Here is a 27,531-nt window from a genome sequence, read left to right as displayed (position 1 = left end):
TAGAATAATAAATACCCTGTGTCAAGGAATGTCTCAATTTAAAATAAAAGGGGAAGGAGGGGGGAAACAAAATTCAAAACAAAAAAGGAATCAAGAAAAAAAGAAAGAAAGTAAGAAAGAAGGGAGGGAAGGAGAGAGGGAGAAAAGGAGGGAGGGAGAGAGAGAAGGAGGGAGGGAGGGAAGAAGGGAGGGAGGGAGGGAGGAAGGAAAGAGTGTCTGTGCTTTACATATATATAATATATATATATATATTACATATATATATATATATTTCTATCCATTCAAGTGGTCACCCTAAAGCAGGTTTCTTCCTACAAAATCCTCCTCGGTTCCTATCAAGCAGGTGTTTGCCTTAGAGAAAGCACAGCCCAGTTAAAAAGAAATCGCCAACCGTCAAACGTTCAGACCCTGCCACAAAACCACAGATCTACTGGCAATCTGACGTGAGCGTTCTGTTCTCTGAGTATCCATCCCCACGTGTACAGGTAAATTAGAATGTGAAGGACGTGTGCTGGTAAGGATTAGAAAGGTAGAGTGGAGAGACTTTGCCGTCCCTTGTGGTGCAGACCCTGATTAACTGTGGAAAGAAAGAGTCTGGCTGTTCTCAAGGACAGTTTTCTAAATGGCTTAACCTGGCCTAGGCGGTCAGGCATCCCGCACGCAGGAAGGAAAAGAGCGGAAACCTCAGCTAGGGTTAGCTATTGAAAGCGCAGGGCTTGCAGGGTTGGGATGCCTGCAGGTACCTCGATGCCCTGCTGCCTGCCCAGACCTCGACCCTGCGCAGGGGAGGTCCGCGGAATCACAAAGCACAATTCAGGTGCCACCTAGCGCCCTTCCTCCGGCTCGCAGAGTTCTGCTCATTTCCTGGTTGTGCTGGTGCTTTGCCCGCCCACCACGCTGTCTCCCGGGGTTGGATTGAGTGAAAGGTCTCCATGGAGACGCGGAACTGAAGAGGGGGAGAGTGGGAGGCAGTCCCCAAACAGCAGTGGAGAATTGTGCTCAGAATTTACCAGGCGAGGGAAGCGGAGGCGATGAAGGACGGCTCAAGCGAGAACCTGGCATCTCATGAAAGGCGGGAGACAGAACCAGACCGCATGGCTATAAACAGCCTTGGCTTGGGGTTAAGTTGATACAGGTGACTGTATGTGTTAGCAAAGGCGCGGTGCAACCACCCAATTAGACTGCCCCCTGGGTGTAAAGAAAGGTTTATTCCGGGGGGAAGTCTTGGCAGCTGTAAGGGGTTTCAGAAGGAGGAAGGGGAGTGAGCTGGAACAGCCTGGGAAGCGGTGTGGGGCTTTGATCTGTAGGAGTTTGTAGAGAACTAGACACCCTTTGCAGAGGTGGGGCATGTCGGGCGAATAGGAAAGTAGCGGCTTTCCCCGGCATTCAGAAACCTACTTTACAAGGTTTCCTAGGAACGCTGAGTAAAGTTTATCGGGTCAGAGTCCGGCCTGAGCTGAGACCAGTCTGGCATCTACAATATTGTCATCGACATTGACATTTGGGGTTTGGGACCTAACAGTATGGAACCCTAGTCTTTTCTAACATGCTTAGCAAGTGGCCTGCACATGCATTTTTTAATTTCGACATCTTCCTCAGTGACCTGCCCTGACTTCGACCTTCCTCGATTTTGTTTTATTTTTGTTTCTGTGAGAGTTTTGTTTGTTTTCCGTTTTTTTAGTCGGCTTCACTTCTGAAAGTTTCTGGCCTTGCAGCTTAAAAGCAAACTTGGTCAGGACTATCTCATTCATCTTCATGATTTCAGCCGTATTCAAGGTTTCTAGTCAAACTGCTTAGGAATTCATTTCTCTCCAATGACTCTATACGGTATTTATAGCTCCTGGAGGGCCATGTGTCAGTCTGAATGACTTCCAGGGGCAAGTAAGCATCATATTTCCCAGGTAACATTTGTGATCTTTCCTCTTTGGGTTAGCCTTGGCTCTCTGATCTTTCCTCCCTGGCTCGGTCTTGGCTCACTGCAGTTACTTCCTAGTAATAATAATAATAATAATACATTGATCTTGTCTCCTTTTAGTTTCTACAAGTTTGGGGGGGTTAATCAGAAGGATATTAGTGAAATAAACAAATGATCTTTGTGCAGAGCGTTTGCTGAGAAGCCCGTCCGTCCATGACCTACAATGCCCCTCATGTTCACTCTTCAGCTTCCTTTTCTCTCTGTCATGGAGCCCAGATGCATCACTCACTGAAAGCGACAGAGCATCAACATCTGAACTTCTGTTTCCTAGAACATCGTTCTGTTCTAGTAGAAACACTTACCTTTCGTGTGTTTATGTCTGTACCCAGATTACAAACTCTGAGAGGCGAAAGCCATCTAAAATCAGGCTTTGCAAATGAACTGGACTCAGATTGCTAAATTCCCAGGTGGATGGAGGATACACTAAGGATAATTACTTTAACTGTGTAGATGTGTTCCATTGGCTTGTGTTGCATTTGTTTTACAATGTAGAGATGTGTTGCTATACCTGCCTAAAGCACACAATTGGTCTAACCAAAGCTGAACAGCCAATAGCTACACAGCAGAGGGACAGGCAGGACTGGTGGGCAGAGAGAATAAGCAGGAGGAGGCATCTAGGTTGGAGAGGAGAGAGGCAGCCAACAGCCAGACAGAAATGGAGGGAGCAGTGAAAGTAGGATGTACAGAATGAAAGAAAGGTAAAAAGCCCCAAAGCAAACCGCGTAACGTGTATGAAGAGAAACAGGTTCAATATAGGAATTGACAAGCATAAGATAAGGCTCAACAACAAAACAACAAAAAATAAATAAAAAAGATAAACAGTACATGAGAATTTGATTCCCATTCTTCTCAAAATGGCATAGGAAATAGCTAAATAAAATAAACAAAAAACCCTTACTAATTTAAAATGCTAAAAATTGTATCTTATCATATTCTCTAGCTAATCAGGAAATACTGGTACAAATGTATGTGCATATACTGAAGGGAAGACTCCATAAAATCAAGCACAAGTCATTGCTAGTGAGCAAGCCACACCTACCAGGAAACAGGGAAGTAATCCAATGCCAAACAGAAGCCCTGCACCTTAGCAGAGCAGGGATAGGAGAAGCAAGGTTACCTGCTGTTTTTCTGCCTGTCACTCACATGTCAGTTCATCTGACAGGAAGTGAATTCCCTTTCTTTGTCAGATTGCTTCACCTCGGACTCTGAGTCATTCACAAGCTATGCTTCTGTGGGGCGGGGCCTACAAGTAGCCGGGAAGCAGAGTTGACTGCGCTGTGAGATATCTGCCCAAGCTCCTCAGCAGCCAGGTAGAAAAGCAAGCACCAAGGTCCAAGAGTATCCAGTGCCGTCACGTGTAGAAGGATAAGCGGGAGGTGTGAGCAGTGTGAACGGTGTAATGGGCACACTGAGAATTCTCTACCTACCAGTCACTCTTCTGCCTCTTCGACATGGTTAATAATAATAATAATAATAATAATAATAATAAACAACTCTGCTTCTACACATTGGTTTCCCCATAAGCCTTTAACAGATTACTCCAGTCTCTTGCATTCTCTGGATTTCTGTGACTTCCCCATTACTATTCCAAGCTTTACTTGAAGCTCTCATCATTCTCTCCCGGCCTCCTTCCTTTACTGTTTTTATATGGCCTCTAAGTAGCAGAGGTCTTTTTACTTAACTGTGTAACATGGAGGGCCGGGCCTGCTCAGGTTACAGAATGGCGTCCCACGTTGGGCACCATTCTGTAACATGAGGAGGCCGGGCCTGCTTGTTTGTGGGTTTTCTGTCCTGCCCGGATCCCCCAGCTCTTTAGTCCCAGAGAAAAATCACACAAGAGATCTCTATAAGTTATAGTGCTGATTAGCCCGTTAGGTCAGGCTTCTTACTGGCTAACTCTCACATCTTGATTAACCCATTTTTGGGATCTATTTTAGCCATGTGGCTCAGTACCTTTTTCAGTGGGGCAGCTCACATCCTGCTGCTTCCGTAGTCTGGGCAGGAGTGGGAGGAATCAATTTCCTCCTCCCCAGAATTCTCCTGCTCTCCTTGCATCATTTCCACTTCCTGTCTGGTTTTCCCACCTATATCTCCTGTCTGGCCAATCAGCATTTATTTAAAACATGATTGACAGAATACAGACAATTCTCCCACACCATAACTGGGTCCTGTTGTTTTCCTTTCTCTATACTCTTGCCCCCACTAGCTTCAATCTCATCCTTTTGTAAAGTTTCTTGGTTAACAACTCCTAACAGGAATCTCTCTTCTTGCCACTAGATCAATGGAAATGGGTATCTACTAGCAACTTCACTCAGCTGGTTCATAGACCAGCCAGCGGGATGGAAACTGGATTCTGCATCTTTTCCCTACCTGCCCAGCAAATTCCCATCAGCCACCCACTGATTTAATCACCAACTGCAGAGGAATTCTCACAACTCTGTCTGCACTAAATATAATAGCATTGCATCATAAAGCCAGTCACACTGAACCTCATAGAAGAGAAAGTGGGAAGTATACTTGAAAGCATTGGCACAGGAGATAACTTCCTAAATATAACCCCAACAGCACAGACATTGAGAGAAACAATTAATAAATGGAACCTTCTGAAACTGGAAAGCTTCTGTAAAGCAAAGGACGGTTAACAAGAGCCTACAGCAGCCTACAGAATGGGAGAGATCTTCACTATCCCCACATCAGATGGAGGGCTGATCTCCAAAATATACAAAGAACTCAAGAAATCGGTAATCAAAAGAACAAATAATCAAAAAAAAATGGAGTACAGACCTAAACAGAGAACTCTCAACAGAAGAATCTAAAATGGCTGAAAGACACTTAAGGAAATGTTCAACATCCTTAGTCATCAGAGAAATGCAAATCAAAACAACTCTGAGATTCCATCTTACGAATGGAATCTTAAGATTCCATCTTAAGAATGGTCAAGATCAAAAACACTGATGACAACTTATGCTGGAGAGGCTATGGGGTAAAGGGATACTCCCGCATTACTGGTGGGAATGCAAGCTGGTACAGCACCTTTGGATGTCAGTATGGCGATGTTCCAGAAAATTAGGAAACAACCTTCCTCAAGACCCACTAATACCACTTTTGGGTATATGCCCACCCAAAGGATGCTCAATCATGCCACAAGGACGTGGACTCAACTATGTTCATAGCAGCATTGTTTGTCATAGCCAGACCCCAGAAACAACCTAAATGCCTCTCAACCGAAGAATGAATAAGGAAAATATGGTACATTTACACAATGGAGTACTACACCGCAGAAAAAAAAATGACATCTTGAAATTTGCAGGCAAATGGATGGATCTAGAAGACATCATATTGAGTGAGGTAACCCAGACCCAGAAGGACAATTATCACATATACTCACACATAAGTGGGTTTGAGACATAAAGCAAAGAAAACCAGCCTACAAATCACAATCCCAGAGAACCTAGACAACAAGGAGGACCCTAAGAGAGACATACATGGATCTAATCTACAAGGGAATTAGTAAAAGGCAAGATCTCTTTAGTAAATTAGGAGCATGGGGAACATGGAAGAGGGCTGAAGGGGAGAAGAGCAAAGAAAAATGGATAGCTCAAAAAAATCATTTTTTAAAAAAAAAAAGTTCATCTTTACATTTCTGCTGACTTGAAGGACAGCCAACACTACATCCTGTAAGTTTTAGGTCTCCATCTAGATTTCCTCATCTGTGTAACTAGTTAAATACTGAATTCCTTTTAAACTTTAAGTTGTACAGAAACAAAGAGCATATATGTCTTGTTTTGCCTCTGTTCTTATTGTTTAGAACAGCACCAAATACATCATAGAGCTTTGACATGTGCTTATTTTATTTGTCATTGATAAAATACAAGGGGAATATTTCTTTTCTCACTCTATTTAATAATAGAGAGTGAAATTTAAAACAAAGTGGTAGATGACATATATTACATACTTCTGCTTGACATCTATGACATTTTATGTAAAATTTTAATATATTTAAACAAAGACATTTAATTCAATCTTTATGCTAATAATCACAGATACAGAAATGTTTATATCTAAAGAAAACACTGATATTAAAACAAACAAGTTAAATCATTTTTCATATACAGTAGACATTGGGACTTTCCAGATAACACTCACCCATTTCTTAGCAAGCCTGGCGATCCAAACACTTCATAATCACAGCATTTCTTGGAAGCATAATTTTTAAATGGAAACGTTAATGTCTGAAAGCAAGTCACTCAGCTCAAGTCGACCCTAGTTTATTAAGCCCCAAGCACTGGCTTTTCAATGAAACTTTAATGTCCGTTTATTGACATTGAACTTCATTGGCATTCAGAATCACACTGAGGCATTCTCTTTTGACTCAGGAAGAAACTCAAATAATTATATACTCTGTGCCAGGAAGAATTTGGGAGTTTGCAAAGATCTCCGAGCAGAATATTTGCAAATGTCAACGATTCACAGTTGTTTCAAAGAACAGCATTGCATTCTAACGTTATGAATACATTCAGATAATTTTACATCACTCTTCACGGACAAAGCAGCAGCTTTAATGGCAATGATAGGTCTCAGGTTTCATAGAGTACAGATATATTAAGAAATAGTCCCCAGCTATAAATAAAGGAGCTAAACGTTAAATAAGAACAATATAATTAATAATTTTAATGGTATAAAAAATATAGCTCCAAGTCTTCCTCTATGTAGTGACTGACGCTATGTTCTCCGGTTCCTTATTATTGAAATAACTATTATAGCAGGTGTGGCATTCTAAATGGATATTGGATTTAAGCTTTTTAATCCTGTCCAGTGCTATTTAATAATGGAAGATTATGTGACATTTTGTCATCTTGCTGTATCATTTACAATAAAAGAGCATAAAACCAGAATCAAAAAGACCTAGAAAGTAGTCTAGTATTTAACCTAAGCTTACCACATTGTTGCTACGTGTGTTTTTAGAAGTCACAGAAGTGTTTTGGTAAGGTCTCACCTGGAAAACTGAGAAGGGTCTGCAGTAACATTCCTAAGATTTGGTGAAGTATTAACAGCCTACAGTTCTGTGTTCTGTTTCTAAGCACACAATTCTATGGTTATCTATCAGCCAATTTTAACCGATCACATTGGCCAGAGTACGCAGTAGAAATTAAAGTCTACCTCAATTTAAACAGCCATGGCAAACTACAAATCAAAACAAAAACAGAGAACTAGGTACTGAAATAAAAAGAATTCAGCAACACAGTCTTCTACTTTATAAGAATATTTAAATTCGACCAAAACTGCAGTTATAAATACAACAGCATTTCAGCTAAACAACGTAGAGTAATTTTATTCTCCAACATAAAGCTATAAATCGAATTTTTCTATGGAAACCATACGCAGTTTGTACCAACTCTTAGGTTGTCCAATTCCAGTAGTGTTAAGAATACGTTGTCGTTATATAGTGTATGTCCGTCATGTGCCTGCGTAAGCGCCATGAGCTGATGTTGCCTGGCACGGCACTGCTGTGTAGGTTCCTCCGATGTACGCGCTCAGCTCCACTGGCACGTACAGTCTACAGGTTCCTGCAGCGTGTACAAGACTTCTGTGCCGTTCCCCGAGCAGTGCAGAGGCACGGTGATGTTCCGCACTCCGTTTTCCCGGCAGCACTTGCAGAACCTCAGGTGGCTTTCCACGTTGATGTTATAGATGGTAGCCGACGGGCACTTCCCATCACAAGATGCCACACTCACCTGCGAAGACAGATAATGAGGGAAAAAAAATCTTCAGATACGTCCAGTATTGGTGGCTGTTTGATTCCTCCAAAGAGTCCGTAAGAGCTCTTTTACCATTTCATGCCCCAAGCTTTTATATGTTTAAAAGATTGTGGAACTGCTACATTAGAATATGATTCATACATGCATCAAAGGGTTGCTATGTGGCCATCCTGAATCCAGCAATGCTTCCATAATTCAAAACTGAATCGTGCAAGCATAACTGAATAGAAATATGGAATGACTTAATCCCAGCCCAATAATCCTATTGTCCCAGGTGTTCTGTTTTGGTACAAGTACAGCATAGCATTAAGCAGACCGTACTAAAAGAAACAAAGTAAAAACTCTGACTACAGTTTTGTCTTTAGCTCTGTAATTTTACTCCGACAATATAGTCTAATATATGTAGATTGCATTTATCTCTCTAGATTGCAACTATCACTGAGAACTGTTGATTATTTGTGCTAAGAATAATTTATAATTCTTCAGAAACCGGATATTTTAATATCAGAGGATAGGAACGCTCTCAAAGTTGAATACTATATGTTGCTGTTTTCTTGGCCTATTAGTCGGCCACGTGTCGGTGATCCACAGATTTCCAGAAACACCAACGTTCTTTATGTAACCAACGTTATTTTCCCACTTACAGAGCTCTGGCTTAAGCAATCCTGTTTCTTGATGATGGATTTAATGATCACTTTCTGGCATGTCCTTTCTTCTCGTTTGCCTGAAAAAAAAATTTCATTTAATGAAAAAAAAGAATGTATTTTTTCATTAAAAGTCTAAGATAAAAAGATGATTGAGTGCTTAAGAGTTTTTGCTAATGACTGGGGTTCGGTTCTCAGCACTCACATAAATGGCTCACAACTCTCTGTAAATCCAGTTCCAGGGGAATCTTACACTCCTGGCCCCTCTATGACCCACATTCATGTGAACATACTCATACCTCCACAGAATTACAAATAAAAATAATAATACATTTTACAAGCCCATGTAAAATGCTTTCCAAACTTAAAACGCGAATATAATTAGATTGGAAAGTTGATATATTTATTTAAAACATATAGTCAGTATTAATTTTTTTTCAAACTCTAATCTTAGAAATTACATGCATAATATCTGTTTTCTCCTTTTATATAGCTTGGATCGTTCAGATTCATAGTTAATTTTACTTTTTAACTCATTATCTTAGAATAATCATTATCATTATTAATCAAAAACATTACAAATATGGAATAATGAATTTTATATTTAACTATGAGTTGTGAAAACATGAAATATGAAAAAATAATTCACTAGTACACAACAATTTTTAAATAAAACTAGGATTAAAAACTACATTTTCTAAGTACTCATTAATATGCTAAGTAACTTAATTGTCAGCCTTTTGTAAAACATGAATGATTCATACTTTATTCTGTGGCTCTGAAATGGTCTTTTATGATTTCAAATAAAAACACCTATAATCAATCATTCATGACACAGTAGTATGCATCAATATGTAACTGAGAGTTATGTTATAATATCACCAGGAATATATGTTTAACAATGTTTGACAGTGATGTAAGCCCGAATAGGATGCCAAAGGCCAGGATTCAAACCTCGCTCTGTCATCAACTTGTTTTGTTACTTTGGCAAATCATTGACTCATTCTCTTCACTTTACTTGTTTATGGAATAGTGGAGTTACATTATCAATTTTCATATGACTTTACCCATGAAAGTCTTAGTCAAACATACTGATATAAAGTTCAAAGAGGTAAAGTTAAGCTACTCTGGTTTGAGGAAAGATTGGTAATTAAAACTGGCTAAAATTAAATTACCTTGGAAAAATTCATTCAATAAATATATGGGACAACATTGTTCATCGCTGGATAGTTGAACATTTTATTCCTAGAAGCATTTCCTGTGTACTCCTCACAGATTTCTTTGTAAGTATGTTTGGTATTCATAGTACCTGTGATAGTACCTAAATTCTACAATCTTCACTACATAACTGGCCATTCAGGATCTCAGGCTGCGACAAAGCTTCTCTAATGTCAAAGAACTATCAACTACTTCATGCTCCCTTACACACCAAATGAGAGACATCGAAGCAGTTTGCTCTTATTCTGCAACTCAAAGAGGTTGGCAGAGGTGAGTTATACCCATTTTTGATTCAAGTTATCTCCTCTTCTGGGGCTTGATTTCCTAATCATTTCAGGAAGCTACACCTTCCTCTATGAATGGGCTGTGGTCATGTCTGACAGGATGAGGAACACTGGTGTGGTATTAACCAGTTTAGCAACCCAGTTAACCCAGTTATGCCCTCAGAAAATAAACACTAACTCTCTATTAGTTCTCGTAGGATGATATTATGGGGCTAATTATAAGGGTTTTGACTTGGACTATGACTGTGTCTATATCTCCGATCGAAAGGAGAGATTAAACTCCAAAGCTGTTAAAGGAGTGAGAAGTAAGAATATATAAATGTAAGTCTCTTTAGATTCTAAAGCTAAATTTAATTCCTGTGTTCCCGATACAGTAGATAATTGACAAACATTAGCTCCCATGTGACTCAGAGAACACGGAAAGAAAAACTTCTTATTTTCAATGAACAGAAAACAATTGCATTTGCTGGTTCTTCAGATTCGAGAAAATAAAATGTCCACTTTTCTTAAGGCCCAGTCAGTATAGTTTTTGTCATTTGAATTGTGTCCATCAATTTTTCCTATGTTCAGTTGAGCTATACATGTGATTTTCATCTTATCACAAGACCATTACAGAGGCAATCAGATGAGAATGAGATGAATGTGAGATTGTAATGCAGTATGACTGGACCATATAAAAAGGGAAAATCTGGACACGTGTGCATGCACGCATATGTGCGTGCGTGCTCGCATGCGCGCGCGCGCACACACACACACACACACAGAGAGAGAGAGAGAGAGAGAGAGAGAGAGAAACATAATACAAATATGAAGGCTGTCATCTCTCAGGCAGGGAGAGAGATTTTTTTTCTGACTGAACTCATTAGAAAGCAGCTTGCCAACATCGAAATTTGGGAACTCCAGATCTCTGAAACAGCACATTTCTGGTATTTAAGTCACCTGCTCTCTGAGAATATGTGTTACAAGAGGCCTAGAAAGTCATACAGTAAAATGGACATCGAGGTGTGAACTGCTGAACTTTTCCACTTTCTTGGAGTTTTTTTTGGGGGGGGGCAGCTTATCTATGACGGAACTAAATTTTCGCCATCATCACCAAATCACTGAACAAGTGGCTCAAGACGACTGACATCTCTTCTAGAGGACTTGGGTTTGGAACCCAGCACCCACGTGATGGCTCACAACCTTGTGTAACTCCAGGGCATCCGATATCTTTGTATCTCTGTAAGCACCGCATGCATGTGGTACACAGACATAATGCAGGTAAAACACCCATGCAATGCAGTCATTCTAATTTTAAAGAAAATATTAGGCGATGATTAATTTTTAGAAATACCACAAAAAATAAATGTCCAAAATGAAATGAGAATTTATCTAGATAAAAATGTTTACGTACACCACACAGTATAAAAGTTGGAGTACAGGACTATCAATCACACATTGTAAGAGCATTTAAATAGCCGACTTTACCAAATACAATTTAGAAACAGACTATTCAGAGACACCCAACAACCACATAAGTCATGAAAACTATTCTACTTCTGCATGGACGATATCCCCACTTACAGATCTTGCAACAGCCTTCATTATAAAGCTTTACAATCCCTTCATTCTGGAAAAGGAGAAAAAGGGAAAAGACACAGTGTTTATCCATTTCCTCTTAACCTGCGATTGAAAGCCAACTCTCACAATATTTTATCAGTTATCACATAGCCTTTATAGAAAAATTATTAAAGTTAACAATTCCTAATAAGAATTTATTAGTAACAGTATTTTCTTCAAAAACTGCATTTTTCTCTACCTTCATAGAAAAAGTACTAAAAAATTCTATTTAACAAATATTTTTTAATGCTCCAAATATTCTTAAGATAATAAAATAATGGAAGCTATTCTAACTAGTTGTCATTCACTTCAACTCTAAAAAATTATTTAATCTATAAAATTAGATGAACTTTTAAATATCATAAAATGTTAAGAGGATACATTTTTCCATTAATATTTTATTTTTCAAACAAACCCCATCTTTCAGAATTTAAATATAACTCTAGTACATGTGATAGCTCGTTGACCATCACTAGTAAGTGTGTGACTACAGAGGAAAAATCTGTGAGATTATGCTTTTTCTCTATGCAACTGAATAAATCCTGTTTGTCACTAAGGACTGATTGTCTAAGTAATTAACACTGGAAAAGGTTTGATATAAAATAAAAATCATAACCCTTTAAAAATCTTCCCTTTAATAGATTTTTTCTTTTAGAAAATAGAGGGTGAAATGGAGCAAAACTATAGAATATGGAAAAGCACCAAGTTCTCCAGTGGCCTGTATCAGAGAAGCAAGGTAAATGTCACTAGGTTAAGGTGCATTAATGACACAAGAAATCTATGTGTTTGTCTAAGACAAAAAAGGTAAAACTCAGTTAGGTAACACATTTATCTCTACTAGAAGAGAGTCTGGGTTTGCTGACCAAAGGAATTTTCAATTATTCTTCAATATCTACATAAAAACCTTGTGACAGCAAATTATCCATTCATAGGAAGTCAAATTTAAATTCAAAATAGCAAACTAAAGAACTACAATAGATATTTTATTTATGCAAAGAAAAAAAAGTTGATCATAGCAAATAAGCCACAGTGTCTGTAGGACCTTGGAAAAGAGTCTAATGGCTACTTCCTAGATTACAGTTAATGCAGAATTTCTTGAGATATAGCGAAGTACAAACCAGTTTGCATTCAGTCTCATTAAAAGGAGGGCAAACCATGCTGTAGTGTAGAATCGTCGCTCCCTCATCTGTCCTAACACATTCATACGTGGTGCAGTTATAGTGCCAGGAGCTCCCTTCCTGAGAAAGAAAAGAAAAGTGACAGCTATCCATGCCAAAATCTGTTACATTCCTTCTTAGAATACCTAAATTTATTAAATATTCAATCAAATCCACAACAAGACAGAGAACTCCTTGAGGCATATTCCATTTGAAAATTTCCCCAATTGTATCTCAAAATCACACACATGCACACATACGGGGGGAGAGAGAGAGAGAGAAAGAGAGAGAGAGAGAGAGCCAGAGAGAGAGAGCCAGAAAGGGAGAGAGAGAGAGAGAGAGAGAGAGAGAGAGAGAGAGAGAGAGAGAGAGAGAGCACATTTGCAAGTGTTTGGCTTCATAATGGAGGAACTCATTACTTTCTTTGCTCTAGGACAATGGTTCTCAACCTGTGAGTTAAAACTCATTTGGGGGGTCACATATTGGATATCCTGCATATCAGAATAGTTCAGAATATTTGCATTATGGTGCATAACAGTAGAAAAACTGCAGCCATGAAGTAGCAACAAAAATAATTGTGTGGTTGGGGGTCAGCGCAACATGAGTGTGGTGAACTGTGTTAAAGAGTCACAGCATCAGGAAGGACGAGAATCACTGCTCCCATAGTTGATTAGGATACCAGCCCTTCCTGGAACTCATTTCTTATACCTGGAAAATTGTGAGGGTCCAACTTAAATTTACCTTAGGAAGCAATTTAAACAAATTTTTACAAAGTTATCAAAAAATTTAAGATACAACAAATACACAAGTATGTGGGAGGTGTACACTGTGTATAGGTGTGCAATGTGGGCAGAGGTATGACGGATGATAGTTTTAGTAGAAAATAAAAATTCATACCTCATATACAACTGACGTCCCATTTTCCATGTGAAATTTGCAGGATATGTTTCTGCAGGTTCCACAGCAGTCATAATTGCTGAGAGATGGAGTGTAAATCTGGTGCTGCATATAACGAACAGGCACAGTAGTGGTCACCCAGCAATACTAGCACCTGAATGAGTTAGTTCTGAAGGTGTTCTCTCTGAACATCTGTAAGCATTTCTAAAGTTGCATGTGAGCAGCTTCAAAAGAAACAGTTTTTTTTTTTTTTTTTTTTAGATAGAGAGCGTATAAATGAAGTAGATGTTAACCTCTACATCTACAGGCAACATCATCCAGCAGGTGCGACAACCTTAGGTCAACCAAGCAAGAAAGCTCTCCCTTACAACTCTTGAAGTTCAAGGTCATTCATAGAAAAACAAAAATCTACATTAAATAGATACCTCATCAAATAATAGTGTTGAGGAGCTACTCAATTGTGTAACCCATAAAGCATTCACAAGCTCAAACTCTCTAACTGGAAATTTTAAACTCAGTAGGCCACCAGAACGACTTCTAAGAATACTTACAACATCGCAGGCTTTTGAACAATTCACCATTGTAGCGTTAAAAGTATGAAAGCCTGTATTGTTATCTTTGTCTTCCAGACATTCTATTGTGTAACAAAAATCCCCTTCCAAATACTTTGTCAGAGATTGCCCAGGATTCAATACTGATACTTCTTGAAACACACATACATCATCTTTTTCTAAAGAATGGTCAACAAAAAAAAATGTTATCTTTTGTATTTACCAATCAATAGAATTTATATTTAAGACTAGATTTTCATTGTGATCAACCAAATTTTCAAAATCAAGTAAGATGTTACATATACCTAGCAACCCAACAATTAATTTAACCACATTAATCACATCAATAGCACAGCTATTCCTTAATATATAATAAAAATTAATCTGTAAAATCACCTGTATTAGCATGCTTAAAAAGATTTATTTTATAGCAACTTCCAGAAGTATGAGGTCTCAGGAATGAGCAAGGCATTTCTACTCCATCTCCAGAACATAGATCATGACCACTGTTAATGTGGATGTAGATGGATTCAGAGTCTAATTCAGTAATAGTAGCGCCCTTCAGTGTGGGACTTTGTAACATTTTGTGATTTTAATGATCATTATGATAACAGAAATTATTTAAATTCTTAGTGCTTTATGGATAACGTACCACCACCTCTGAATGGTACATTCAGAGATGGCATATTAGAGCAGGCTGGAAGAGGGCTCTCCTTGCCTCTAATCTGAGGTATTGCTGTTGATTGCTCAAAGAAAATTTTGAAGCAATTTAAACCACTGAAGAAACAGTCTACATTCTATGAACCCACTAAATCTTAGTATGAAAATACAGCCCTTCATGCTTTGAAATGGTAATACTAATCATAAAATGATGATCAAAATATGGTCACAATTTTAGATAGCATAGTTTTTTATCCATCTCTCATATACAACACACTGACCAGTTTCCCCTCCTTCCCCATCCCCCAAGCCTCTCACCCCAATCTCCCTTTTCCCCAGATCTAGTATTTTAAGGCAGTTTGGCTAAGACCAAAGTGTAGATAGCATATTTTAAAGTGACTTAGAAAAATAATTCCAGTTCTGGGGTGAAAAATTCATTTTTCTGACTTATCAAATTTCTCAGAACATTTTGAAATATTTTGAAGGAAAAGTAAGAGTTGTTTATTAGAATACTGGCAATCAACTTAATATAAATACCGTATTTCTAAAAGAAAATATTTTAAATATACAAATGCAAAGCAATAGACACCAATAAGAAACAATTATTACTTAAAAGTATTTAAGAAAACACTTACCACAAAGATACTGTACACATCCACAGTCACTCTGAAAGTTTTGATCTATTGTGACAAATTCTCCCTATGAGAAAGAAATCCTCATATGATTTATCATGATCATTTTTGAAAATACACATTACAAGCAATTTCACCCAGATACTTAACAAAACTTCTAGGGATAGGCTTAGGTTTGCTGAGCATTCAGGTAAAAAAAAAAATCACAATAAAAATGTTATTGTGGATTATTCAATGCTTGTGTTTGGGTATGTGTATATACATGCTTATATGTATGGGAACATGTATGTCTTGTGTGTGTGCATATGAGAATGTACATGTATGCTGAAACCAGAGGACAGTGGGTGCCTTTCTTGTTCACTCTCCATTGCATGCACTGAGGCACCGTGTCTCACTGGTACTCATCAATTCTTTCGGTAGACAACTTACTCCAGGGATCCTCTACCTCTACCTCTTGTGGACAGGGGATACAGGTGAAGTAGACAGATGCTGTGTATCCTAACTCAAGCCCTTACATTTATGAAGTGAGCTTACCCACTGAACTATCTCCCCAGCTCAGATGATTCAATCTCTTAGAACTTCAATTTCCTTATCTATTAAATAAATGAAGGAGGGCATGATGCTGTTTATAATTTGTCCTAACTTTAAAGTCCTACCAAATATGTTTGATTCTGAGATTCCAGAGGGCAGTTTGGAGGAAAAGAAGCTTGAAGCCCCGAAATGTGGTCATCTACTCTCTGGAGGCAGTCCAGAGCCCTAAGGTCTACATCCCAGCATGGCAGCTATGACGTGCATGTAGAGTAAAAGCAATGAGTCTAGGATTGTGTCTAATAGCCAACTCAGGAACAGGATTGCAACGTGACTCCCTTTTCACTAGTTATGAACAACTGCACATTACCAATCTGTCCCTTATTTCCCTCACCTGTAAAATAGACATAATGACCCCACTGGCCACTTAGCATTATGGAAAAAAATAAATAGGCCAGTGTATATAAAGCGGTCAGGATTAAAGCTGGATTCCAACAGTACTGTATAAGCTATTAGTAACTTTTTGTCATGGCTGAGACTCAAACCTCGCCCCTTTGGAAACAGTTTAGAATCCGCAAAACCAGTGGTTCTCAATCTGTGGGCCATGAACCCTTTAGGGGTCTAACAACCCTTCCACAGGGATCGCCTAAGACTATTGGAGATATCAGATACTATATTATGACTCCTAACAATAGCAAAATGACAGTTATGAAGTAGCAACAAAATAATTTTATGGTGGGGGTCACTACAACATGAGAACTATTATTAATTTATATTAAGAAGGTTGAAAACCACTGCTCTAAGCAATCACAGGGCCAGGCTTAAATTTTCATATGTCGTCTTGTAAGCATTTCCCTTTTCACAATGCCTTTAATCTTAATAAACATATTAATAAAATGAATTTGATTTTTCATGTAAAGAACTTATTCTAATAAATCCGTATGACTATCTTAAGTTTTCTTCAAGATAATACATTATATTTTGGTGTGTTTTTTAAATTGTAATTTCATGTGTTAATTCATTTGTTCTTTTATGACTTTAAAGACAATTGCAATAAAATTTTCTAATGAAATATTTTTTAAAAAACTATTAATCAAATTCTACCACGAAAATGGTACTCTAAAGATAAAATAAGAGATCTGTTTCATGTTTCTATACTGGTTACTTACCACAGATTTTCAATTTTTAATAAGCAAGGGCATAATTACACACAGTATTTCCTCAAAAACTCAAATTCCAGTGTAATAATATTTCCTTCTTTGTCTAAGTCTTTTCAGACCATACCCAAATATTTATTTGTAGATTTATCTCTTAGGGATCCAACTCCACCAACAGAACATACCTTTATTATCATTTAGCTGTACTTTGCATTACATCTGATAAGATGGTGTGCTCCTACATAAGCATCATGGGCTTTTAAGGTTAGTAGTAAACTCTAGAGTCTTGGGCTGTTTTCACTCTTTGACGAGTATGATATTTAATAACAAATTTCTGTGTAGTAGTCACTCCATTCTTGTTGGTAAGTTCTTGGATCAAGTGGTAACCCAGTCTAACCCAGTGATCTAAGACCCTGCTATTGAAAGTGTGTGCACAGTTTTCCTTCACCCCAAGCAGTGCACAGTGGTCCTCATATCTCCTACCCTTTCAATATGTGTTACAACCCAACTTTTCAACTTGGGCATGAAGCCATTCTCATTGTAGAATTGGTTCACACTACACTGAAAGCAGATGATATTAAATATCTTCGAGGCTAGTAGGAATGCTCTACATAAGGTTAGTCATGACTGGAATTCCCCAGATATAATCTGAAATGTTCTGCAGGTTACCAGAGTAGTGGCCAAGAATCCAGTACACACACGCGCGCGCACACACACACACACTCACATGCACTCTTTGAATCCTGGCCCCAATCAATCATTTACCCGTATAAGCCTCAACTTTCTTATTTGTGAAATGATACAAAAATTTAGTTCCTGAAGATTTGATGCTAAGTACAAACCTGAGAGACTTAGAAGTCACGATCCAACTTTTATTCACATGTGCTTGTAATACACACACAAATCAGATGAAAACTTTGTATAAAATCTATGGTAGCTAAATTTCCTTGTCAACATGACTGGGAAAATCCCTGAGGAGACACAGTTCTGGTCTTGCCTATGAGGATATTGCTAGTGAAGCTTAACTAAAGATGAAAGACACACTCTTAACGAGAGTAGTAGTATAGCATGGAATGTATCACAGACTGGATAAGTAAGAAAAAGGGAAGAAACCAGTTGAACTCCAATGTCCATTTGCAGAAGTAATGCGACTAGTCCTTTCCTCTCCTGCTGCCTACATCACGGGGCATATCCCCTGGGCCTTGAGGCCAAATCTTTTCTTAAGTCACTTCTTTCCTGGTATTTGGTTAAGAGAAAAGTAACTACTAAGGAAGTTATTGTAAATCCTCAGCATTTCTCAGGCATCACCTGAGAAAATGTAAAGTTAAGTGAGAGGGAAAATAAGACAGAGACATCCATTATTGCATGCTTCTCCTCATCTGTTTTCCAACAAAACTCGGGTTTCGAATGTCTGAATGGGCTGAGAGTATATATAAGAAAAAGAGGAAAATGTAAACATAATGTCATTGTGGAAGACAATATCTGCTCTCATAAATGACGGTAGGAATATATCTTCTTTTTAAAACCCAATAGCCTAAAACAGAGGTAGAAATTTGATGAAAGACATACAAAGTATCATACCACCAGTCACACTCTGTTAATAGCTATGTCAACCTTGTTGCATCAAAACAAAAAAATCTTGAAATTTTTCTCTTTATATACTCATAGATAACTCCAGAAAAGATGCAGTGTTACATGTTTGAACCTCTTTTTCTGCTATAAAGTATGCGTTAGAAGTGCACTTTCTGGAAGAATTATTTAAGACGCCTTTCAAAGTTAAAACAGCTTTTTTCAATAGTTTACTTCCTTTTAATGACTGAGACCTTCACCGACATAATGTTAGTAGATTAAATTGTCTGCTAAATAATATTGCATTACAGTATAATATATTTTCTACGTCACTTTTTTTGAATAATCTTACTATGTAACCCTGATTGGCCTGGAACCCACTATGTAGACACGCTGGCCTCCAACTGACCGAGATCCACCTGGCTCTGCCTCACAAGTGCTAGTGTTAAAGCCTGTAATACCTTGCAAGGTCACTTTCTTAAATAAACTAGAAAAAGTTAACTATTATGATGCAATGTCATTATTTCCATCCACATCGATATAATAAAACCAGGAAAATTCCATTAATTTTTAATAATTCAGAAATGAAACAGATCAAGAGAGAAGCTACTGATTTGAACAATACAATAAGGCAAACAAAATATACATTCTTACCACTTCACAAGTTGGCATGACAAGATTTTCACAGTTGCACTCTAAAAGGCAAAAAACCAACATGTTTACCTGAGTCAAAATATATCAGCTCATTATTGCAAAACTTTCAGATATGAAATGAGTTACCACAATGCCAGTTTGGGCAACACTGTCCAGATACATTCTTTTCCACCAGGTCCATATCTTTTGCGCAGTTGAGTAACGGTGGAGGACAAAGATTTGGCTCGCAGACTAGGAAGAAAAATCAAATGAAGAAAGATGAAAAGATAAATCTCATGGACTTGCCAGTCCTCATTAGCTTGCTGTCATTACCAAGGCAAAGCAGGATTTCATGTCCCCAGAGGTTTCTTCTACTTCTCGCTGCCACGTGTTCCTATGACTAGCATGGATTCAGCCATTGTTAGTTGATCTAGCCCAGCTCATCCCATGAAAAGCCCTGACGAAGGGGTCCAAGTTAAGAGCACCATTGGGCTTCTTAAACATTTATCTCTTTTTGGACCTTTTATTGGCACATTAAGATATTGTTAATTAGTTAAGATGGCCTTACCACAAGAGTACTGTGGACAACACAAATGTGTTGTATTCAGATCCACTGTGAGGAATTCCCCATCAGCGCAGTGTGGAGCTGGTTCTGTGCATGCTTCACACACTGAAGATTGAACAAGAAGCCAAAGTCATATTAAACTAAAATCCAGTTAATGATTAGTTCAGATTATCAACTATACCAAAATCGAGTGTAATGTTTTTAATTGGGAGGTAGGAAAATAATACATAGCTCTTTACCGTCTTTATACTTGCCAAGCACAAGGCAAAAGAAGATATCTTATCAAAAATATAAGCCATTTATTTCCAGAATTTACTCTTATTGAAAGCAAAATTCATAGCACTGATTAATTGATATCATAGCTCACAGCATAGATCATAGCATTGATTAATTTATTGGAATTACCTGATTTTTCCGCCATTGATTGCTCTCTCTTAAGGCTGAACAGTGTGGGAGGAACTTGTTCATACCTACCTCCAGATGTGATAATTTTCTGAATGACTCTGACAAATGACTCATCTACACAGTTCTTACAATGACTATTAATAAACAGGCCGCATCCTGACCAGCTACTATGTGGGAAAACCCATGCCTGATTATCAGAATCACTTTCAATGGAATTGCAATGAGAAATGGAGGGACACTAGAACGAGATGCAGACAGAGGTGGCACCTCTCCTTCCTCTTGACTTTTGCACTTGCCCTTAAATCATTGTTGGAACTTAATCTAGCCACATGCAGTCAAGGAAACAATGGAATTCGAGGAGATATCTTGATTACTGGTGTGATGATTCTCTTGAACTGGGGGAAAGACTTTTCCTTATTATTAACTGTCTAGTTCAGCAAACAGAATACTTTGTTCTGGTTACTTCCTAGATGTGTCTAATTCTCCTGTGCTTTCTAGAATTCATTATAGTTCACAGATGATACGTAGACGTTAAGTTATTAAATGGTCTTATATTATTCTAGTTGGGTCTTCTAGACTAGCACATACTAAATTTTCTTTTTAAAAGATAGATATTTGTCTCATTAAAGAAAAGCCCATATTCTATTATTTGGATGATGTTTGAGAGGTACACATACTTTTGTTGATGGTGTAAGTACTGGCTGTAACATTATTGAGAGTCATTTACAATGTCCTCTGTTTCCTATCATTTTTATTTAGAGCAATCCCTACAAGATAACATAATGCCGCTTGCCACGAGTCCCATGAGAGTCACACAAATAGATGCTTCCCAGATCCTTTCTCTTCTTGCTGTGATTCTCTCTAGAGCACTCACCACAGAAAGGGTAGAAACAGCAGGGTTCTCCTTGTTGAACCTGAAGCATAAACTGGTCTTCTCTGCAATCTGGTGTTGAAATGCTGGGACATTTCAATGTATCACATTCTGCAAAATCACAAATACATTTAAAAATTTGTATGAGGGATACAACGGGTAAATTAAAATGAGACTATTGCTTTTTTTTCTCTTTGAACTGAGTGACAATCTTAATGTAAAGGCATGTTTATCAATTAGCAACTTAACAATCTTTTACAATAAATTCCATCCATAGAGACCCAGAGGAAGGAAGCCTCCTCGGCACTTTAGAATGTACAGTGAGCTTTATTTTCCCTAATAGATTGACTTACCACATTCATACTGTGGACAGCAAGAAAGAGCGCTGTAGCCAACCATCAACTTCTGACTACTCGTGCATATCGGGATGGTTGTGTCACACAAAGTCATGTCGCAGCCTAGAAATAAGCAGCAGAGGGTTACAGTAGCAGTGAGCCCAACTGGAGTCTTTTGCTGCCATCTCAGAGTGGGGAAATGGCTCTACCAAATGTGCTTTCACTCCAATGAAGCCCAACAGGCACCCAACTGGCTGTATAAGAGATTGCACCAGCTCTAAGGATCCTCTGGGATTTTCTTGCATCCTTTACTGTCATGAATCAGAGGTTCAGAGCCCTGCCTTTTGTCATAAGTTGTTGAATATTATTAATAGTTACTGGCAAGCATTTTAACATGAATTTTTATAACCCATTTTGAGAAAATGGCATTTATGGAAGTACTTCATAGTTAGCCTGCTGTGTTTTTCTCAGTCATTGGCATGCATATCTACAAGGCTCGAGTTTATCCACATACCACAAACTTCTCTAGAGCAACAGGTCAACTGATCAACGATGCCCATGACAACTTCAGCTTCTCGTTCACAAATGGGGGAGGGCTCTTCTTCACAGACAGGCTCTATCGGAATAATGCTCCCATCCTCCAGACATTTGTAGAGCACACACTCATCAATGCCCCCATTCCAAATCTCCCCAGCACTGCGGGGTTGATCTTCGCTGTCAGTGCACACTTTAAAAGATCAACAATGTGATTTCATTTACAGCCTGGGCGCGACAGCAAGTCAAGTTACGATGTCTTGAATTTTGGATCATGACTCTTCCACCAATATGGCTACCGGTCATGAATCTAATCTTTCTCAGATTCTTCTTTTTCTTTCTTTGACTACTACATTGCATTGCTCTTTAACCAAAGTTGATATGAAGTCCACAGAAAACATTATTGTTTTCTACAACCTTCCACAGGCACTTCCCTTACTGGCAGTCACAACCCTGTTTCTCAAAGCATCCTTACATTTCTATTCTACCTGCCCTTCCATTCAATTATTAGCAAAATTCCTTTTCTTCTTGCCATTATTTAGACCCAAATGACTAACAAAGTGCTGTGTTGCAACTTTCAGAATTATGAGCTTTTCTAATCAGTCACAACCATGAAGAAAAGATGCCAAAAATAATTTGAACATGAACATTGAGTAGTTAAATGTTTTCCCTAGATAATAATCCTATCTACCATTTCCTTCATTCTTAATTTCTTAAGACACTGTATGCACAAAATAGTTTTTTTAACGATTTTATGTTTCCGTGTTATAACCATAGGGACTAAGTCCTGTTTATTTCTCCATACATAGCCTCAGAATCACAGAGGCAAAAGTGAACCACCACAGAAAAAATAATTAGAACTAAAATTGATCCCACAAATTACTTTTAATTTTTAATTTGCCTTGCTCTTTCCTAGTTATTAACATACACACAAGTAAATATTGAGAACCATCATCACCAAATATCCTAATTTTTAACTCCAACTCAATCTGTATTCAAAGTAAATTACAAATTCGTTTCCTTTCCAACTCCTGGGCCATCTTTGATCAGTTTCCTTCAGCATATATTTCCAATATGTAAAAGATATTGTACATGTATGATGGCTGGATTCCTGGGCAATCATTTTGCACTTGGGTCCTTACCACATTCTCGCTCTGGGATGCACAGGGTTTTATCTGGCCGGTGAAGAATGGTTCCATTCTTGCATACACAGTCCTCTCTCAAATTCAGACATGAGGAGTGCCCATAGAACCATTTATTGAGACACGTTCTTGCCTCGCAGGGCCTCACACAGGGCTGGTATTCCTTTCCCTCTGGGCAGCTCAGAGCTGTCAGCAATAAAGGACAGAATTTGCTAATAACCAAAGTAATCTGTATGAATTCTTGTTGAGAGAGAGAGAGCAGTTAGCCTGCATTGCAGATACAAATTTTGCATGGTTTCATTCTTTAAAGATTATTTTTCATTTACTGCATAACCACAAGTGAAGTAAGCCTGGTGACTTCAAAGGCATCCTTCAAGTATCTAGATGGTATTCAGTGTTGTAGTTGAAAGGGTTTCTTTAATTCCTATCAAATATATATTTCTAATTTCCAGTCTAAGTCTCTTTCACATAAATATATGGAGTCAACTATTACAAAACTGCTGTGCCATGCAGCCAGAGAAGATACAAATTCTCCATTTCTCTGCAGAATAATCATGGAAACACTCCTGAAACATGTAACTCAAACTAAGTCAAAAGAGAGAAAAAGAGAGAGAGGGAGAGGGAGGGAGCTGCTTGTAGAGGTTTAATCATTTACTGCCAAAAGAAGCATTGCTGAGCAGTTTCTAAATGATGTTTTAAGAAATTCTTGTTGATTTCTGCTGTTCATAAAACGTCACACTGTTCAAAAATGAATACTCAGCTTGTGGGAGGTGGTATAAATTGGTACAGTCTTGATGAGGAACAATTTCAGCATGTCTAGCGATGTTCATGGTGCTAGATGTTCATGGTGAATCAGGAGTGGAGATTCCTCTGGTCACACACCAAGAGGGGAACAGGAGAAGGTTACAGAGCCAAATTCCTTCTTATTTCTGAAACTCAGTGACAACACTGGCATGGTGACATTTGTTGTCATTTTCCATTCATGTTTGATGTCCTAAGTCATTCTGTGACTCAAAGTAAATGGGGGAAAGGATTGTGAAGAAGAGGATGTTCTCAAATGGTTAGAAGATATCACTGTGCTAGCGGTCACTCACGGCAATAGTCAGGTGTCCTCCACCGAACGCAGATATCAAACTTGTTGCACAGAGCCACATATGCAGAGATCGCATCACATTCATAGCTCCAGAGATAGGTGTAGTTAATCCACATCTTTTCACAAAAGTCCCTTGGTGAGACCTAGAGATGCATTTTACCATATTTAAAAAAAAATATGTCATTTTTAACTTCCCCAAAGGCCATGAGCTAACCCAAAACCTTTTGAAAAATCAGGTTAAGAGCATTCCTTTTGTGCCAGTATATGGGGTACAGAGGCAGGAAGATTGACGCGTTCGATACCAGCCTGATCAACATAGCAAGATCACGTTAGCCAGCGCTACATAGTGAGGCTCTGCTTCAATGAAGTTAAAATATTCAGAGTAGTAAATTAATGTCATCAACATTTCTCTTAACCCTCAATTTTTCAAAACTATTTTTTGCCACACCAAAAGAAAAAAATTATAAAGGAAAAGAATTGAATATGCTTTAAAAAAGATTTAAATAACAATAACGTGCATGAGTGTTTATTTTATGTGCATGCATTTAAAATATTTAAACATTTAACATTTACGTTCATCTGAATTTTGAAGTAAACTAACCTATGGAAAAACTAGTTTGTCCCGTTACTTTGAGGCCTTGGTGCATTCCCTCAGGAAACTCATAGTCCAGGCTGACTATAGAATATGCTTGCCTGCCTAGCACAGTCATCCACGTGAGTTCCTTCCAAACCACAACTTCCTCCTTCTTCTCCCTAGACTGCCTTTCGCCTGTATAGACTGTATCAAAATGCCTCAGTATTCTCCTTGCATGGACTTTTGTACCAAATATTCTCTTATCCACATTGCTTTCAGTGTCAAGATCTTTCTCTCTCCCTCCTCCTTTTTTGGCAATATGTGGTTTTAGATGGCTCAGATGTGTGAATCTTCCTGAAGGCTTTTCTAAAGCTGAACTCATATGTATCTCCATAGCATGTATTGTAACTATCGGTTCACAGATTCCCCTTCTTTTAAACTAGAGGCACAGGGAGGACCTTATCTGTGCATCACAGAATTCTAGCACAGTTCCTAATACATGCTAGTGTAAATGGCTTACCAAATTTTGTACTAGTTTGTCCTTTTCTCTTTAACAAGAAAAAAATTTTTTATTGACATGGATCTCTGAAACTATCTACTAATCATGTAAACTGAGAAAGCAAGAGAGTGAGGAGGGGGGAGGTCACAAACTGAGGAAACAAGAGCACAGAAAAATCAATCAAATTGATCAAGTGATGACTGTGTTATTCATACTAGAGCTTAGCGTCATAGAAATTGATTAAAGCTTCACTGTCTTAACTCTTACACAAGGTTATCAAGCACTGTTGATCTATTTTGGCTAGAGGAATTTATTCATGGGAAAATTCCATTTCCCTGAAAGCTATACAATTCTAACAAAGCATCGGAGGAAAAAAACTACAACCATCCTTCCTGTTTCTACAAGTTTATGAAGAGTAAACATCTCTGAACTTCAAACGTACAGACAGAAAGACCAGAGAGAAGCTATTCTCAGTAGAAGACCATAGCAGGAATGGAAGCTTAGGGCTTTTTGTTCTCTTAGAAACTCTAATGCAATCGCTCATTTCTGGCTGCATTTAACTTACTTTGTCATGGCACGGAATGAAAACGTCTCTGTTCAATAACTCAATGCAATGGCTGCAATCATGTTCAGTACAATTCCTAACGGGTCTTCTCATTGTGACTTCAAACGATTTCTCAATTTCCCAACTTCCGATAAATAATTCTATGTCTTCCATGTTGGTAATAATGGTGCCATTCTGCATCCTGAGGTCATCGTCTGGATCGTCATTGCAAATTCCTTGAAAGCACATACAGCTTTTAGATGGCAAAAACCTTCATTATCACCAACTCAATTGGCTTTAATACTTGGTTTTAAACAAATTGATTTGAATGAAATTATAAGCATCTGAATTGGTTATCCCTTTAATTTGGCATTGATAGAAATTTCAAAATTATCTTTTTTATTAAATATATATATATAAAGTGAATATGAAGGAAATCTTGTATATGAATATTTTGCTGCTACAATATTCAAACTAAAATGAAATTAAATACTTTCTAGAACAGCAGATGTTCTATGAATAATTCCAGCCTTCCATTCTACAAGGAAAATTTGGTGTAAACGTAGTAAAGTTTTTTTAACAGTTGTTTCTATTCCATTATGTAGTTTTTGACATAACTCCAGGAATGGGTCATTATAATGATTACTGCTAACTATTGACTTGACTGGATGTAGAATTATCTAGGAATCAATCTATGGACAGACCTTTGAAAGATTTTGTAGTCTTTGTGCATGTCTGTGAGGAAATAATGTGAGCTAGGTTTATTGAAGTAGGAAGATCCACACTAAAAGTGGGTGGCACCATTCTCAGGTCTTGGGTCCTAAACTTAATAGAAAGAACAAGCAAAGATAAACACAAACATTCATTGCTCTCTGCTTCCTGATTGTGAGTATGACACAACTCATTGCTTCATGCTTCTGCTGTCCTGATTTCCCTGCCATGGGATATTAAATTTTTCAACTGTGAATCAGAATAAATATTTCCCCTTAAATTAATTTTGTCAGGATATTTTATAACAGCAATGAGGAAAGAAACTAATTGGCATAATCCAGGCAAATTATAAATTACAGATCATAAACAATCCAGACAAAATCAGGCAGCTGATGTCAATCGCCTGAGGAACAAAGATTTACTCGATAGTAGGATATCACTGTCAGTGTTTACACTAGGATGGGTGGTGAGAGATACTATTTCTTCAAAGTATTCAGACTTGCTGGCATGCTCTAGCCTTGAGCTTCTGCGAGGAAGGCCAGATAAATAAGTTTACTCTTCATCAGTGGAGTGTAGAGCCAAAAACATAATAGAGAAATGTCCCCAAGGCCCTGATCAAACCTTGCCTAAATCCCACCTTAATTTAAACTGTTCTTTTTCTTAATTCTCGGGACTTTATTCCATAAAACATGTAAATTAAACATTTTTTAAGCATCAAATTATAATCCCAAGACAGGAATATCATCAAGAGTAAAGGCTGTCAGATTCTCTAGATAACTTCATACATCAAAGTAGTCTCAGTTCTTTACATTTAAACTTTTATAATGAGAAGTAATAGAAAAACTATGTGTTAGTTTTAAATTTATTTTCAAAAACTATTTTCATTCTAACCACCATGCAAGGGTTCGCAATACTATGAAGAATTTGATGCCAATAATGGCAGTGGGACCAGGATGAACTGGCTATTTGGAGTCCATTTCCTATGGACGAATACC

The 27,531-nt window shown here is 38.0% G+C and overlaps 1 protein-coding gene and 1 long non-coding RNA gene across 2 annotated transcripts in view; one reads left to right on the top strand and one right to left on the bottom strand.

Annotated features, from left to right (window-relative positions):
• Positions 1-946: 946 nt before the first annotated feature.
• On the top strand, positions 947-8,527 carry LOC146889785 (uncharacterized). The gene is made up of 2 exons (XR_014999827.2): positions 947-1,135; positions 4,253-8,527. It is a non-coding gene; the product is annotated as an uncharacterized LOC146889785 (long non-coding RNA).
• Positions 5,809-27,531, bottom strand: part of Otogl (otogelin like) — a 117,044-nt gene continuing 95,321 nt past the window's right edge. Inside the window, exons 38-53 of the mRNA XM_085683473.2 lie at positions 25,847-26,061; positions 24,210-24,351; positions 23,116-23,301; positions 21,954-22,166; positions 21,458-21,562; positions 21,108-21,215; positions 19,832-19,933; positions 19,411-19,515; positions 19,285-19,325; positions 15,380-15,443; positions 14,085-14,263; positions 13,534-13,638; positions 12,598-12,717; positions 11,444-11,489; positions 8,379-8,458; positions 5,809-7,710 (exon numbers count right to left, since the gene is read on the bottom strand). Coding sequence (XP_085539599.2) covers positions 7,510-7,710; positions 8,379-8,458; positions 11,444-11,489; positions 12,598-12,717; positions 13,534-13,638; positions 14,085-14,263; positions 15,380-15,443; positions 19,285-19,325; positions 19,411-19,515; positions 19,832-19,933; positions 21,108-21,215; positions 21,458-21,562; positions 21,954-22,166; positions 23,116-23,301; positions 24,210-24,351; positions 25,847-26,061 — 2,012 coding nt within the window. The 3' untranslated portion in view covers positions 5,809-7,509. The remainder of the gene's footprint in view (positions 7,711-8,378; positions 8,459-11,443; positions 11,490-12,597; positions 12,718-13,533; positions 13,639-14,084; positions 14,264-15,379; positions 15,444-19,284; positions 19,326-19,410; positions 19,516-19,831; positions 19,934-21,107; positions 21,216-21,457; positions 21,563-21,953; positions 22,167-23,115; positions 23,302-24,209; positions 24,352-25,846; positions 26,062-27,531) is intronic.

This window comes from Myodes glareolus, chromosome 26, assembly GCF_982192425.1.
Source record: "Myodes glareolus chromosome 26, mMyoGla1.1, whole genome shotgun sequence".
Classification (NCBI taxonomy): domain Eukaryota; kingdom Metazoa; phylum Chordata; class Mammalia; order Rodentia; family Cricetidae; genus Myodes; species Myodes glareolus.
Note: the sequence above shows the minus strand (reverse complement) of the source record. Positions and strands in the feature narration are given on the sequence as shown.